Raw genomic sequence first — 15,949 nt, 5'->3', positions numbered from 1 at the left:
TACTTGCTCTAACAACCAATCAATCCCACAGTAGGAGATACACAGACAGATAAACATGAAATGTAATTATCCCATGGTAAAATGAGTTGTCCTGAAAATCCATCATCTTTGTTTCCTTCACATATTCATTTATGCTTCCTAACATTTCAAGACTTTATTTAAGATTCAATTTAAGCTAAAACACTGTATAAATATTCTTATAAACCATGTCTCTTCCAATTATTGGTCAACCTAGGACAAAATGAGGTTATTTAGGTTAATAAAAGAATTTTCTTTCCTTTTTAAAAATAATTTTATTTTCGTATATTGCTTTTATGGAGACAAATATATTTTCTTAGGGTAGCTGGGCTTTAAGCTATGTTTGATTACAAGGAAACCAAATAATAATAATGTTAGGTCCCCCACCCCTGCCCTGTACTACAGACGGCTCCCAGCCTGTCTCTCTCTGCCCACTGGCAGTGCGTCCCAGTGCGCCAGTTGTCCCTGCCACGCCTTGGGCCAAGGTTCAGCAGACCTCACCAAAATGCCATCTCAAATGGAACTTGCCATGGAAACCATGCTGTTCGCATTTCACAGGTTCCACAACTGCTGGGGATAAAGGCAGCAGTTAACAAAGGAGGACCCCAGAGTGCTCATGGAAAAGGAGCTCCTGGATTTTTGGAAAATCAAAAAAACCCTCTGGCCGTGGACAAAATAATGAAGGACCTCGATCAGTGCCTAGATGGCAAAGTGGGTTTCCAGAGCTGCTTCCTGCTAATTGCAGGGCTCACCATTGCTTGCAATGACTATTTTGTAATACACATGAAGCAGAAGGGAAAGAAGTAGGCAACATTGAGCAACACTTCTGCCCATTGAGAGTTCTCCTGAAGGGTCTCTTAAAGAATCTGTCCCACAGCTTCCCCCTTGTATAAAGGATTCCATGAGCAGATTAGGACTCTCAGAAAATGTACAATAAAATCTAACCCTCATTTGAGAAGCAGAGAAAGAAAAGTCAGATAAGCTTTTGACTTTTATATAGCTTTCATCCTCTTGCCCTCAATAAACAAATTCTGTTTTTAGTTCTTCACTTGAAAAAAAAATAATAATTTAGGAAAATGATGATGTTTTTGATTTTTTTAGAAGTTCAAAACTTAAACTCAGTCCATGTCAGTTTTCAAACTTAAGAATATCTTTTTAATAATTTTTTTTTTATTTGACAGAGAGAGATCACAAGTAGGCAGAGAGGCAGGCAGAGAGAGAGAGAAAGAGAGAGAGAGGAAGCAGGCTCCCTGCTGAGCAGAAAGCCCCATGTGGGGCTTGATCCCTGGATCCTGGGATCATGACCTGAGCTGAAGGCAAAGGCTTACCCCACTGAGCGACCCAGGCACCCAGGAATATCTTTTTAATTTTATTTTATTTGAGAGAAAGGGAGTGTACACAAGCAGCGGGGAGGGGCAGAGGGAGAGGGAGAAGCAGACCCCTGATGAGTTTGATCCCAGGACCACATGACCTGAGCCAAACGAAGATGCTTAATGGACTGAGCTACCCCGGCACTCTGGGACTATATTTTCTTGACTTGTGTGCATTGAGTCCTAAAACCTAAAGGCCTTGTAGACAGAGCCCTTTAAAAAATCAAAGAACTTCTAGGCACTTAACCCTACTTTTCCATTTAATAAATCTTACTCTCCTTTTTCTTACCTAATAATTCCTTCCTCTTCTATCAATTACTGTCTTTCTCCCCTATGGTCTATGCTTTCTTTGAATTAAGGAGGGAGGAAAACAAATGCTTTCTTAGAAAGCAAAACTTTTCCCTCCTTGCTTCCCTATTTGTCAGATAAGCAGACATGTAAGTGGTGGATCTTGTGTAAATTGTCATGACACACTGGGGAATGCTTCTCTATTGTCTGAATATTAACAGAAGACAATTTCAGTGGTATTAAAGGTCTAAATTACAGCCCTCAGAAAAGAATAAAATCTGTAGTAATGGTGGAGATAGGAGTCTATAAGGAGAGTTGAAGTACTGGGGCGCCTGGGTAGCTCAGTGGGTTAAAGCCTCTGCCTTTGGCTCAGGTCATGATCTCAGGGTCCTGGGATTGAGGCCCGTATCAGGCTCTTTGCTCGGCAGGGAGCTTGCTTCCTCCTCTCTCTCTGCCTGCCTCTCTGCCTACTTGTGATCTCTCTCTGTCAAATAAATAAATAAAATCTTAAAAAAAAAAAAAAGATTTAAGAAGAGTTGAAGTACTAAATGCTGATCTATCAAGGCACTACCTAGATCCATCCTCCCTTGGTCTTAGCCATTTGGTAAGGCTCAGATGATACTCATGCTCTGGACGAGTGCATGACTGAGGCCTAACCAATCAGGTTAACTTGCCTTAGTAAGTAAGTGGGGACATGACCTAGTTCTATGGTTCTCAACATTTTGGTCTTAGGAACCCTTTACATCCTTAAAAATTATTGAGGACTCCAAAGAACTTTTAAGTAGGTTTTATCTATCAATATTTAGTGTATTAAAAACTTTTTTTTTTAAGCAAGAGAGAAAGAGAGTGGTGGGTTGGGGGAAAGGGAGAGGGAGAAAAAGAATCTTAGGCAGGCTCCATGCTCAATGCAAAGCCTGACATGGTGCTTGATCTCACAACCCTTATATCATGACAGGGCTGAATTAAGAGTTGGATGCTTAACCAATGGAGCCACCCAGGCACCCCTAAACTTTTTTTAAATATAAAAATATATAAACACACATTTTATTAGCTGTGAGAATGATGTTATCATTGTATATAATTTAGCCTCTGGAAAAATTCCACCATATCTAATGAGAAAATGAGAGTGGAAAGACAATGCCTTAGTATTAGTATGAAAATATTTCTGACCTTGAAGACCCTCAAGAAAGGATCTTGAGATCTCCAGGTATCCCCAGACAAACTTGAAAACTACTGATCTAAACTATTGCTTAGAGAAGATGCTACCAAATTTGCAACCAGGTAGGGAGAATCAATATGAAAATTATGTCAACAAAGTAGAAAGTATAGCTGAAAGATTTTGATGACATGGTTTTCGATCCTGAATTTAGCCAACCCTGAAGCTATATACCTGTCTGGAATTCATAGCTGTGTATCTTTTTGGCTTAAGCTAGGATTAGTCACTTGTAACCAAAATGTTCTCATACATCTGGTTTTCCAGCTGGGGACCTCAGGGAAAGAGAGTAAGGGTGAGAAAAATAAAAAGGACCAGGGCACAGAATTATTCAAGCAGAAATTTGGGCAGCAGAAATATAATATCAAAAGCCCAAGAAAAGTTCAAATTTATTTTTATAAACATGGCAGACATTGGAAAACATTGTCCTAATTATTCTCAAATAAGTGCCACCAAATTCTGTGGACGACTATGGAGGCTCAGCTTCACTAAAAGACAACAAAGGCGTCAAAACTAACAGGAAAATGTCAGTTTCATTAGTAAGAATGTATAAATTGATCTTACTAGACTTTGAAAAATTCTAATTTAGAAAACTGCTCTTGTGGGGAAAAGCATTAGACCATTTAGTTCAAATGTTAAAAATTTCCCCAGTATTCTCTACTGTAGAGTGTGTTTTCCTCTAAGCATGTGTCTAATTTCTAAATCCCAGCTTTTAAAGAAACTTTGTCGTTCTTTGAACCTTTGTTGTTGCCTGTACTGGCTTGAATAATGTCCCCCAACCCCAAATTTCACACCCACCGAGAATCTCAGAATGTAACCTATTTGGAAATAGGGTCTTTGTAGATATAATTTGTTAAACAGGGATCATACTGGATTATAGTGGGACCTAAATGGAATGACTGATATTCTTACAAGAAGTCCAAGTGAAAACACACACAGACAAGAAGGCCATGTGATGAGGGAGGCAAAGATTGAAGCCATGTAGCTACAACCCACATAATGCTAAGGATTGCTGGCAACTACTAGAAGCTAGAAAGAGGCAGAGAAGAATTCTTCCCTAGATCCTTCAGAGAGAGCATGGCTTTGCTGACAGCTTCTTTTTAGATTTCTGGGCTCCAGAACTTTGAGAGAATAAATTTCTGTGGTTTTAAGGTACCCAGTTTGTGATAGTTACGGCAGCCCTAGGGACTAATACATTGTCTAACTCAGCCAATCTAAAGTTCATCTTGACTATAATCAAGCTTCCTTTGAGGAAAATAATAGTTTAAAATCAACCAGAATTTCACCTTGCACTCATTTTTGTTGTGCTGAATACACAGAACAAAATTTACAATTTTAACCATTCAGTAGCATTAAATATATTCAAAGTGTTGCACCCATTTTTAATTGAGTCAGTTTTAAATGTGGCTGTTAGCTTATCAGGAAAGAGGCAAGAATGGAATAAGCTTTAGAGGAAGAATAATTTTTTTTTTGCCAAATTCGTTCTTGTTCACGTCTAATGTCAATGAGGAGAGTCTGACCCCAGAAAAGCCGGTAAGATTTTTCCTTGATACTGAAATTGTGATTAGCCACAGGAACACTAAAGTACTAGGAGGGCTAAGAAAAAATTCAGCCTTTACCATAATTAATTTCTACTGATAAACTTTCAGCTTCATAATGAAAGTCACTATGAAAGGCAGATGTTTACCTATCTTTTGTGTTAATTTTTAGTTAATGTAAACTTCCGTAGTTTTCATTAAAACCTTTAGAGAAAGTGAATCCTTGGGCACTGCTAATTCTTTATGCACAAACTCTTTTTCATTTCTTGTTTTCCCCTTTCCCTCAGTATAGTCCTGAGACATTTGTTAATATTCAGGAATGCTACCCTCTTTTTACATTGGTTTGAAAATTTTTCTGTTTTAATGCTTGATTCCAGGATCAATTTTGAAGAAATGTCATACTATAAAACAGGAGTAAAAGAATATGTGTATACTGCAATATTCAATAACCAGCAGTAAAAGAAAAGTCACATTAGACAGTAAGGTGCAAATTTTTTTACAAATTGCTAAATTCAGCAGAGATGAATATACTTGAGCAAAATTGTTGAAAAACAAGCACATATTAGTAGTTGTTCAGCTTAGTTCTATTAATATTACTTTTTTCAGCGATTTTAGTAGTTTTAGCAAACAAAACTCCAAAGGTTAATTCTCACCTTTCCCAATTAAATTTCACCATTATTACTTTTATATAGAAATTTCCTTGGGGCTCCTGGGTGGCTCAGTGGGTTAAAGCCTCTGCCTTCAGCTCAGGTCATGATCCCAGGGTCCTGGGATTGAGCCCCCCCCATCCCACCGCGTTGCATCTGGCTCTCTGCTCAGCGGGGAGCCTGCTTCCCTCTCTCTCTCTGCCTGCCTCTCTGCCTACTTGTGATCTCGTCTGTCAAATAAATAAAATCTAAAAGAAAGAAAAGAAAAGAAATCCCCTTGTTTTAGTTTTTTTTTATCTTTTAAAAAATTTAAGCTCAATTTAATTAACTATAGTGTATTATTAGGTTCAGAGGTTAACACCCCGTGCTCATTACCTCAAGTGACCTCCTTAAAGCCCCATCACCCAGTTACCCCATCCTCCCAGCGACTTCCCCCCCAGCAACCCTGGTTTGTCTAAAGTCCCCTGTTTTCCGTTATTTATTGTGAAACAAAAATATCAGTTTCTTTCCATGAATAATTATAGAATATTCTGAGATGGTGTTTATTGAGACAACCACTTTACTTAAAGGGTGCTTATATAGTCCGAAACCTTAAAAAACCCCAACTTAGTTTAAGGTTATAGAACCTATTAGTAGCCAGGTTTAGAATTTCTCTCTAAAAATTCAAGACACTTTAAAATCATTTCAAATTTGAGGGTGCTGTAGGTAATAAGATAGATTGGAAAGGTAGCAATGTCACCAACATCTTTAGTTCTTCATCTTTAGTTTGAGATAAACCATTTTCTTGGACATACTTTCACATTTCATTATCTCTCTCATATGAAACTAGTTAAGAATCTGTTGGTCACCAGGCTCTGTGGTGATAGATTATTAAAGGAAGTGGCTTTATGATCTGGCTTCAATTTTTAATCTACTGTCAAAAATACTGGCAATACACATACTCAAAAGAAATTTTACTACTTTTTAAATCCCACCTTAATTTCACCCATCATCTCCTTTGTATTCCCATTATTTAAAATACGGAACAATATGAATTTTAAGTTAGAGGACAAGTCCATGTTCCAATGGCACAACAAAAAACATAACCACCAAATTAGCTGAGATTTTAATTGTGTACAAACGATGAGTATAAATTTTTGACACTTCGCTTTTCATTCTCACGCTTCCCAGATTTTTACCATGACTGAGAACATATGTGAAAAAAAATACGTGCATTATTTTTTAATTCAGAAACTGAAAGGGCTAGGAAGATAGGAACTAAGGAACCGATGTGAAATAGCCACAGGTGATTAAGAACACATTTTTGAAAGATACGTGAAAATAAGTGGCAACATAAGTTATTTTCATGGTAATTTCACATCCCACAAATACTCAAATCTGTCATTTGTCACGGCCTGGATTCTACTTCCAATTTTGCGATCGTGGTTCAGGGGAAAGGAACACGTTCTTCTCTAAGATTGGTGCTTTTCATCTAAAAGCAGAGACCGTGGTGATGAAGCGTAAGGCCACGAAACCAGGGGACAGCGGGAGGGAGAAAAGCCAGGTATCCCCATTCAAGAGGCTTGTGAAGATCGTCTAGTGGGTTTCGACTTGGAGATGGAATCCTAAAGCACATGAGAAGCGGATATCCTCCGGCAGGGCAAGCAGACGAAGGAAGCAAGCGGGAAGGTGAGGCGGGACAGGATAACTCCTCCTTCATCCACGGCGGGCTCAGCGGCCACTGTTGTGCCACCATGGAGCTTTCTAAGCCACTTCCAGGTGCCCTGGTGTTTTCAGAGGGTCGGGCTGGCCGCGCCCCAGGGCTTGGAGGAGAGGCCCAGCTAGCGGAGTCCTCCTCTCGTCCCCTTGGGAGAGCCGCTCCGCCGCTCCGAGAGCTGCCCAGCGGCGCTAACGACGAGGCGCTGGCTCGGCAGGGGATTGCTTCTGTCTGGGGCTCGGTCGAGGCTGCGTTCGTGTCTCGCGCGCACCCGTTCCGCGTTCTCCAGCCAATCCGGCGCTACTCGCGCGCCCAAGAGCGTTCCCCTGTCCTTTTCGGGCTGGGCTGTCTCCTTCCCGCTCCCAGTACTCCGCAGCCGGGCTCTCACACCTCCCCTCACTCTCCACGAGTTCCACGCCTCGCGGTGTGGCTCCGCCCCTGTCCCCGAGTCCGCCCCCGCAACCGTCCGAGCGTGTGCACTCCTTTCCCTTCACTCTCCTGCTATCCAGCGGGTCTGGGTCTCAACGGCCTCCCTCGGACGCCTACGCGCACTCTCCCTCTGCGGCCACCGCTGCCCCCGCCCGCAGCTAGCCGCCTTCGATCTGGACTCGGGGTCGCGCGCCCTGACTCCGCCCCCCCACTCAGCGGACTCGCGCACTCCCGCCCCGGCCTCTACCCCGCGCAGGCCGCGGAGAGCCTGGCCACCTCCCCCTCCTTCTCCGCTCCTTTCGAGCTCCCCGGGCGCTCTCGCTCTCGCGCTCTCCGAGGCGAGCGCGCTCCCGGCCCGCGCGCTCCGGGCTCCGGCTTCTCCCGGCTCCTGTCAGTGCGGTGACTGCGCTGGGAAACATGGCGACCGAAGGAATGATCCTCACTAACCACGACCATCAAATCCGTGTCGGAGTGCTCACAGGTAACCCGGGAGGGAGGTGCGGGACGGCCGCGGCCGCTGTCCCCGACTAGTCTCAGTCATGTCGCCTGTGGTGACTCTTCTCTGCGGCCTCGGGAGGAGGGAAGGCTGAGGAGGGGGACGGGGGGGCGTTTTACAACCGCGGAGAGCTGACAGAGGTTGGGGTGTTCCTGCGGCCCCCCCCCCACCCCGGGAGCTGGAGCCGGCCCGTGGGATGTCAGGCCCCAGTGCCTTCGCAGCCGAAGTCCCTGGCCCCGGGGGACTGAGGGGCCGGTGCGGCGGGCGCTGCGGGGCTTCTTGCTGCCGGTGCAGGCGGCGGGATCCCGGCTCCGCAGAAGGAAGCACGCCGCTCTGACTGGCCGGCGCGCTTCCTCCGCTAATGCTAGTCTCAGAGAGGGGGGATTCCCATTTCCACTCCCTCCTTCCCCTCCCCCTATCCCAGCGGCCCCGAGCCGCTCTAGCTTTGCTTCCCCTGGGCACACGCCGGACACGACACGGGTGAATATCAGGCGAAACTCCGCTCTGCCTTAGGCTGCCCCTGGCCAGCGGGGCATCCCCTCAGTCACCCGTGGGACACCCCTTGTCTCTTTCGAGAGGTTGGGGGATCGCTTGCACCCAGACCTCGGAAAGTGTCTGTGTTGCGCCTCTCGGAGCTAAGGGCCCTCTGCCCGCCTCTTCCCTTTCTTAGAGGGACGGGCTGCACCCTGCGGCTGGGGCTTTTTACTTGAGAGGGTAGGATTCCCCGACTTGGGCTACTCTGTTCTCCTCCCTTCTGGAACCCCCCGCCCCCCCCACCACCCGGACGGTCCCAAGGCTTGTGAGGAGCGCACTTTTCCTGGGTCTCGTTTCCCTCCCTCACAGGAGCTGTGTGTGCTCAGCATGTCTGATTCCGTTGCGTTGTATTTGGGTAATATCCCTCAGTTCGGCGATAGGCAGTTGCTGCAGGGCATGACTTCCGAGATGAACAGCAAGCCAATTTGTAGGGGTTTCTGCTGTGGTTCTGTAATTGGCAAGGTTTGTGTGTAATTCAGTGGCGAGGTGGGGGTTAAGGAACTATATTTGGAATCTAAGGGCTTAGTTTGGAGTGAAGGAAATTCAAGACACACTGATGTGATTTCGGAAAAAGAAGAGATGTAGACGGGAATCCTTGTGTCTCCCCCGTCCCCCGCCCGTCACTTCTTAATTTTTTTTTTTTCTCTTGTCAAATTCTGACAGGTTGAGACGGTGCTCGGGAAGGGTCTAAATTGAATGAGACTTGCTTTTATTAGGTAGAAAAAAAATCTCTGTAGATACTGAGTGCTAAGCTTAATTTTGGCTGCTGAGTTTTATGAAAAGGTGTACCCATGGCACTCCTTCTTCTCTTTTAAGTTAAAGGGTTGCTTTGCCCTGGTATGCTTTCCAGTTGTTAATTTTGAATTTTCCTAATCAGAAGCCCCTAGAGAAACTAGTCTAAACCAGTTGCAGGGAAAGGGAAATCCCTCCTCCCCCAACATCAAATGATACGCTGTTCTCTTCTTTTGGTGCTGAAACTGTTGCCTTGTGTGAAGATTCAGTTGTATTAGAATTCTTAGAATTGACATTGCTGATTTTCAAAGAATCTAACCGTGGGATGTAAAAATGTATAGCCTATATCAGCCTTCAACTTGCATTTTAAATTCCAGCTGGTTTTGAAAATTAATAGAGTAGTAATAGTGAAGCTTTATAGAAATCAAAGTATTTCAGCTGTCCATGGAAATGAAAGGTCAAAGCTGTTTTAAAGTTAAACCACAGAGATTAAAGAAGAATCATATTTTCTTTTGCTCATTTAAGCTTTCCCTAAGAGTTTTATATAGTGAATCATCTTGCCTGGGTCAAGTAACAGAGTAGATGCATATATAGAATACTTTGAAAGATACAGCCCTTATCTATATCCCTGCAGTCCAATAGGGCTAACATTGATATGCAAACAACTAAAGAAACAATGTATGTAGTTACTGTGCTACAGTTGTTGAAATAAATTACATGTGTGTTTGAGGGGCAAAATGTAAAAGGAATTCCATTTCAGAGTGCATTAGGAGCAAATATAACTAACTACCTGAAGGGAGAATTTGGTTAATTTACCAAAGATAAGATGAAACTGGCATTTTAAAGGGGAGTTGAAAGTCAGTGGCAACCTTATAAATGAATATGTTTGTGAGGATGAGGCTCTTGAGCAGAATAAAAATGTAACTCAAAGACCTTGAAAAGCTTAGGTGGAATAGGTGGGTGGCATAGGCAAAATGTCAAGGAGAGAAGATAACTTTGGCAGTGAATTAAAGGTAATCTGGAGAAGCTGTCTCATGAAAATGAGGTACAGTAGTTTAGGGGGAAAGGTCTCGGGTCAAGAATAAGGATGTAACTGAAGGATCAAAAAGGAAGTTGACGGACTTGGGAGAAGTGGTAATAGAGGACAATTGGATGTGCTGATAAAATGGATATTTGAAGTCAGAAATAACTGATGTTTTTACTTGAAAAGTTATTGTCTTTTCTGTGGTGGAGCCTGGAAACAGAAGAATCAAAGGAAGGAGCACCAGCCCTCAGTCTGCAATGCGAGGATTTTATTATAGACAACTTACGGTCTTGACATTCCATGTGATTTTGTGCAAGAAAAAAAATACAACAATGAGGTTATATTGAGTATTTTGTGTCTTTTAGAACTTTAGGTTTTTTAGTTTTACTGTGTAAAGTTTTTTTTTTATTGAACTGAAGTACTATGATTTCATACTTAAGAAAATTGAATTAAGGGGCCACACTTAAAACTGATTTTATGAGTTGCAGTTTGTGGCTTTCTTAAAGGTCATAAAAGTGATTCTAAGTATTTTATCTATTTTACAAAGGTGGTTGAAAGTATTGTCTACCCATGCACACTTTAAAAAAAAAAGATTTTATTTATTTATTTGACAGAGAGAGAGCGGGAGAGGGAATACAAACAGGGGGAGTGGGAGAGGGAGAAGCAGGCTTCCTACTGAGCAGGGAGCCAGACGCTGGGCTGTGTTCCCTGGAATCAGGACCTGAGCTGAAGGCAACTGCTTAATGACTGAGCCACCCAGGTGCCCCAGCTTGCACACATTTTACAATGTGTTTGTATTTTGGTGAAATTGTATTGCCATTTCTCCAAGCCTTCAATTGACTTTCTTTGTGACATTTTTAAAAATTATCTGTTGAAAGATAATATTTATATTTTGAAACTGTTGATCCTTTAGATTTTTTTTAGTCTTCATCTCAGCTATGAATTTTACAAATAAATGTATGTAGTCTATTGAAACTTCTCCTCCAGTAATATTAGAATTTTGAAACAGTGGCAGGACAGTATTTAGCAATGATATTTCTTTTTTGCTTGATGATTCTTGAATTATTTTGGACCAGGAAATTAGATTATAATAATTAGTGTGACATGGCTATTTTAGTTATACAAATTATTTTTCATCAGGAAAGTGGGAATGTTTATATATATAAAAATTGGTTATCATGGAAACATTTTAGGTTGACAATTATTGCCATCTGTAAGAACAATACCTTTATTAATAACTGTCTTATGTTGATTGCTAGAAATGAGTGTTATATGATCTTTGGTGACATGAGATCTAGCTTTTAGTATAAGTGCTTTTAATGTTTTCTACTTCTCTTGCTATTTATAACAGAGACTAAAGGTAATGTGATGATGCATGAGGCAAATAAAGAGATATTTGCTGCTCTGAAGCTAGAAACAAGATGTAGGGCAAATGTAAGATTCCTGCCCTCCCCAATAACATTAGTAGTAATTATACTTATTGCCAGTCTTAACAATTACATAGCAGAATCGTATTTTAATGTGTCACTTTTCATCTACTTTTTCTAATGAGAACTGTTTATCAGGAGAGCACTGTAATTCTACCACTGTAAGAGCTCCACAGAAACATCAGGAAAATAATGAATATGTGCATTTATATAATGTAGAATGAGATAGGTGATACTCCATTGGGTATTTAATATTGTATTAGCTATTGCTAATGTTCAGTACTAGCGTATTTAGCACTTAGCTAAAGATGATAATCCATTACTTAAATTTTCACTAACAGTAGTATGGATGATAAAAAGATACAAATTTTTAAGAAAGAGCATTTTGAAGTCATTTTTTTGCTCCAGTAGTATACATTTTTTTGCACTAAGCTTTAGATCTGTAATCAGCAAAAGATATTAGAACAAATATAAGACTGGATAAGAGAGATAAAAGACTATAAAATAGAGCATCAAAAATATTTGTTGCTTATAGGGAGTATTTTAGTCATTCATAAATAGTTATTCAAAATATTAAAAAAAACCCTTAGCCAAGGAGATTATAATCAAATTAAGTCTAGAATTGTTCAAGCATTTATTTTTATTTCATTCCTCAAGCTTATCCTTGTACATAATAAGTTTTCATATGTTTTCTGAAAAGCCTATTTAGTGATAAAGATATATTTATATACCTGGTTTGAGAATAGGTGTTGTCATTAAGTAGGCAAATTAGTATTGTAAACCAAATCTGAATCCTACCAAATGGAATTCTGTGTTCTGGCAAACATACCAATATTGATCTGTATGATCATTGTTAAAAAGAATGCTATGTCTCAAACTAGGTCATTCCTTCCTGAATTTTTGGTTGGAACCAATGTATTAGAGAATTAAATGTTTAGCTAAAGTAGGAAATAACATGTTAAGTTAATTACTAATGTATATACTACTATCATCACTGGCTAAAGACTTCTAAATTATTAGTACGTATGTTGTTACATATTAAGAGTTTTAACTGTATTAAAACCACATATGACTGTTTGACATTAGCTGAGGTGTATAGTAGAGAATCAGCAGTTTGTTGCTGAGGGGAAATGATGAATAAGAATCTATTTTTATTCTTATTGGTGATAGATTCCCATTTAAGGTGAATAGGGTGCTTTTGGAAACAGTAAGTAAAATAGGTAAAACCTATACTTTGTTCCTGTAAATAGGATTGAAGAACAAGGAAACATTTGGAATTTAAGCTGTTAAAAAAATATAGAGAGAGAGATCCTAAAAAAGAAAGTAATAAAACCACAGGGGATTTTTTCTTTCACATCTGGGCAGAGATGATAAATACCGAGGAAGAAGAAAAGATTATTTAACCTGCGCAAAAGTAATTGGGACTGTAGTTAATATGGACAGCATGGAATCTTAATTTTTGAGTAACCAGCCAGGCTCTTTGCTCTTTCTTTTTAAAGTAGCAAAATCAGCAAAAGTCTGATAAAGTAACTTCATGTAGAAGTCTATCCAGGTTGTCTAATGTATTCCTAAGTGAATTTGTATTTAACTAATTAATTTTAATTAAGTAAAATTTCTTGAAAATTTTATAATGAAAATAAACAACCCCAACAATTTTTATAGTTTTACCAGTAAGTATGCATTTTGAACGACTGGAATAAAACTTACTATGCTTTTAAAAAATTTCCTAATTTGAAAAATAAAGGAGCAAAGAAATGAGATGTGGTAAAAAGGAGCAATACACAATTTGTGTCCTGCTTCTCCTGTTGGGTACATGACATTGTGTCAAGGGATACTCTTCAAGGATTCTAAGCCTTAGAATCTAAGCTATGGGGAACCAACGTAATAATTCTTGAAGGGTCAGTTTTGAGAGTATGTAATTTAAATCACCTTAATATTAAGATAAGTATGAGTAAATTAGGACAGGATGTAGAATTCATGTGAACTGTTAAGATAAAACTAGAAACTTCAAAGAAATTTCAGGTGAACCCATTATATAACTCCAGACCTCATCAATCTTCTCTGTTATTGGTACTTTGGCACCAAAAATTTAAGGAGCACTGGTTCATGGGAAGAACACTTAGAAGACTCACTTTCTAATGCTAGTTTGGCCAGTAAAGTCTTAATATTACTTAAATTTCTCTCTTAGCTTTTCTTACCACTAACCAGAAGGAGTCATTCTCTAAGATCGCTTTAAGTTCTCATGGCAATATGTTTCTATCCTTTAGCAACTTGAACAGCTGGAAAGAGAAATATAGGATATTAGACTTAGTTAATACTTTTTGTCTCTATAATGAGATCATTATGGAAGAAGGTAGATTATAGAGGAAAAAAAGCAATAGAATAAGAATGGAAGAAATGAAAAAAATTTCAGAGATTAAGTCCGTCAGTATAACGGAAGGAACAATATTTAGATTTTTTTTTAGAAATTTAGAAATTTTTGTGGCCTTAATAATCTTCTTTTTATTATCAATAGTTTCACTTCTACACTTAATTTCAGACTCAGCTCAAGCCTCCCTTCCTCAACAAAATCCTAGGAATTATCCTTTACAATGATGTCTTTCTTTGTTTTCCTGCAGTATTTATAAATGTTGTCTATACCTTGGGGGCACCTGGGTGGCTCAGTGGGTTAAGCCTCTGCCTGCGGGTCGTGGTCTCAGGGTCCTGGAACTGAGCCCCGCATCAGGCCCTCTGCTCAGTAGGGAGTCTGCTTCCCCCGCCTTCTCTGCCTACTTGTGATTTCTATCTGTCAAGTAAATAAATAAAATCTTTAAAAGAAAAATGTTGTCTATACCCTATAATCATGTATATGTGGAAAGCTGAAAGATGTAGTTAAAAGACAAAAAAAAAAAAAAAAGAAAAAAAAGAAAAAGGACTTTTGAGTCAAAGAGACTTGGATTTCAGACCCAGATTTGCTCTTTATTTTGGGAAGTCATTTAATCTCTCTGAATTTCAGTTTCCGTCTCCAAAATGAAGATGGCAATACTTACTTCACAGAGTTGTAAGAACTGAGATAATATATGTGAAAATGTCTATCCTGTATGTCTAACTTGGATAATATATTCAATAATCTTTACTCCTTTCCTCATCATATGTTGCTTTGATGTAGTTTGCTAACAGCTTCATGTATAAACATCTTAGTCAAAGTAGATTTTAAAGTTCTTGAAACAGTTGATTGTATGCTTTACTTCTTCTGTGCCATTTTGTCATAGCACCTCTTAATAACGTAATTGCATAGATGATGTCTAATAAAAAATTGGGTGGTGTGACATTTATATAGTGGCTTAAGAATCAGCTACCCAGAAACATTTAGGTAAATCAGATATTCACTGTTATTACTAAGAAGACAGTTCAGGGGATTAGTATTTTTCTATAAATTGTAAGAGGAAGATACTAATAATGTGTATTTGAAACATTTGTATGCTATCAAATTTGACATATTGTTTCTTAGTTGATGGGCAAGTCTGTATGAGGATTATTTTAGAGTGATTTTATAGTAATTTTAAGAAATGTCATCTTAACAAATGAAAAACTTACAGGTTGAATAAATTCTGAAAATGTTATTTTGAAGGTCAGTTCTGATAGTCAAAATAGCAAAATAGCATAAAATAGGAATCAAAAGTTTTATCTCTTCTACCCCTTCCCTCCTTCCTCCTCCCCCTCCTCCCCTCCTCCCCCTCCTCCCTTCCTCCTTCTCCCTCCCCCCCCCTTTTTTTTTTTTAAGATTTTATTTATTGATTTGACAGAGAGAGATCACAAGTAGACAGAGAGGCAGGCACAGAGATAGAGAGAGAGAGAGGGAAGCAGGCTCCCTCTCCCTCCCTTTTTTAAAAAAAGATTTTATTTACTCATTTGAAAGAGAGAAAGCACAAGCAGGGGGAGAGGCAGAGAGGGAGAACCAGACTCCCTGCTGAGTTGGGAACTGGATGTGGGGCTCCATCCCAGGACCTGGGAATCATGACCTGAGCGGAAAGCATGTGCTTAACCACCTGAGCCATCCAGGTGCCCCTGCTTCCTTTTTCTTTTTAAAGTAGGCCCCATGCCCAGCATAGAGTCCAGTGCAGGGCTTGTACTCACAACTGATTGAGACCTGTACTGAGATCAAGAGTTGGTTGCATAACTGAAAGAGTCACCTAAGTCACTTTCAAGACACTTAATTACATTTTATTTGTTTCCTTCACTTTGAATGGGGGTAATTATGCTTGTCTAATAGGGGTAATGTGAAGAACAAAGGAAATAATGTATTCAGTATTCAACACCTACTATGTGCCAGGCTCTTTGCTAAAGTAAGGGATTCAGTAGTGAATAAGATATAGTCCTTGTCCTCTTGTAGCTTATTTTAGCATTAGTAGGAAGACCTTGTTTAGTCAAGTTGGATATTGACAAATTCATGCTTCATTTATGTTGCAAAAGTGCTACTGTATTTTGTTTTTGATGTAGATAAGCATAAATACCAAAATTATTTTCATGTCAAGCCATTTTTGGCTCAAAATTTCAA

General features: G+C 39.9%; 1 protein-coding gene and 1 pseudogene across 11 annotated transcripts in view; both read left to right on the top strand.

Annotated features, from left to right (window-relative positions):
* The first annotated feature begins 523 nt into the window (after positions 1–523).
* Positions 524–825, top strand: LOC116877996 (annotated as a pseudogene).
* A 6,248-nt stretch (positions 826–7,073) lies between these two features.
* Positions 7,074–15,949, top strand: part of GPHN (gephyrin) — a 620,897-nt gene continuing 612,021 nt past the window's right edge. For 4 of the 11 annotated variants that reach the window (XM_032875159.1, XM_032875166.1, XM_032875162.1 and 1 more), the window contains exon 1: positions 7,617–7,680. In XM_032875159.1, the coding sequence (XP_032731050.1) occupies positions 7,617–7,680 (64 nt within the window). Of the gene's footprint in view, positions 7,681–15,949 lie in introns of all 11 variants that reach the window. The other 7 variants (XM_032875167.1, XM_032875163.1, XM_032875168.1 and 4 more) reach the window with 4 other exon arrangements.

The sequence above is a fragment of the Lontra canadensis genome, unplaced genomic scaffold (genome assembly GCF_010015895.1).
Source record: "Lontra canadensis isolate GAN:19392208 unplaced genomic scaffold, GSC_riverotter_1.0 scaffold55, whole genome shotgun sequence".
NCBI lineage: Eukaryota > Metazoa > Chordata > Mammalia > Carnivora > Mustelidae > Lontra > Lontra canadensis.
Note: the sequence above shows the minus strand (reverse complement) of the source record. Positions and strands in the feature narration are given on the sequence as shown.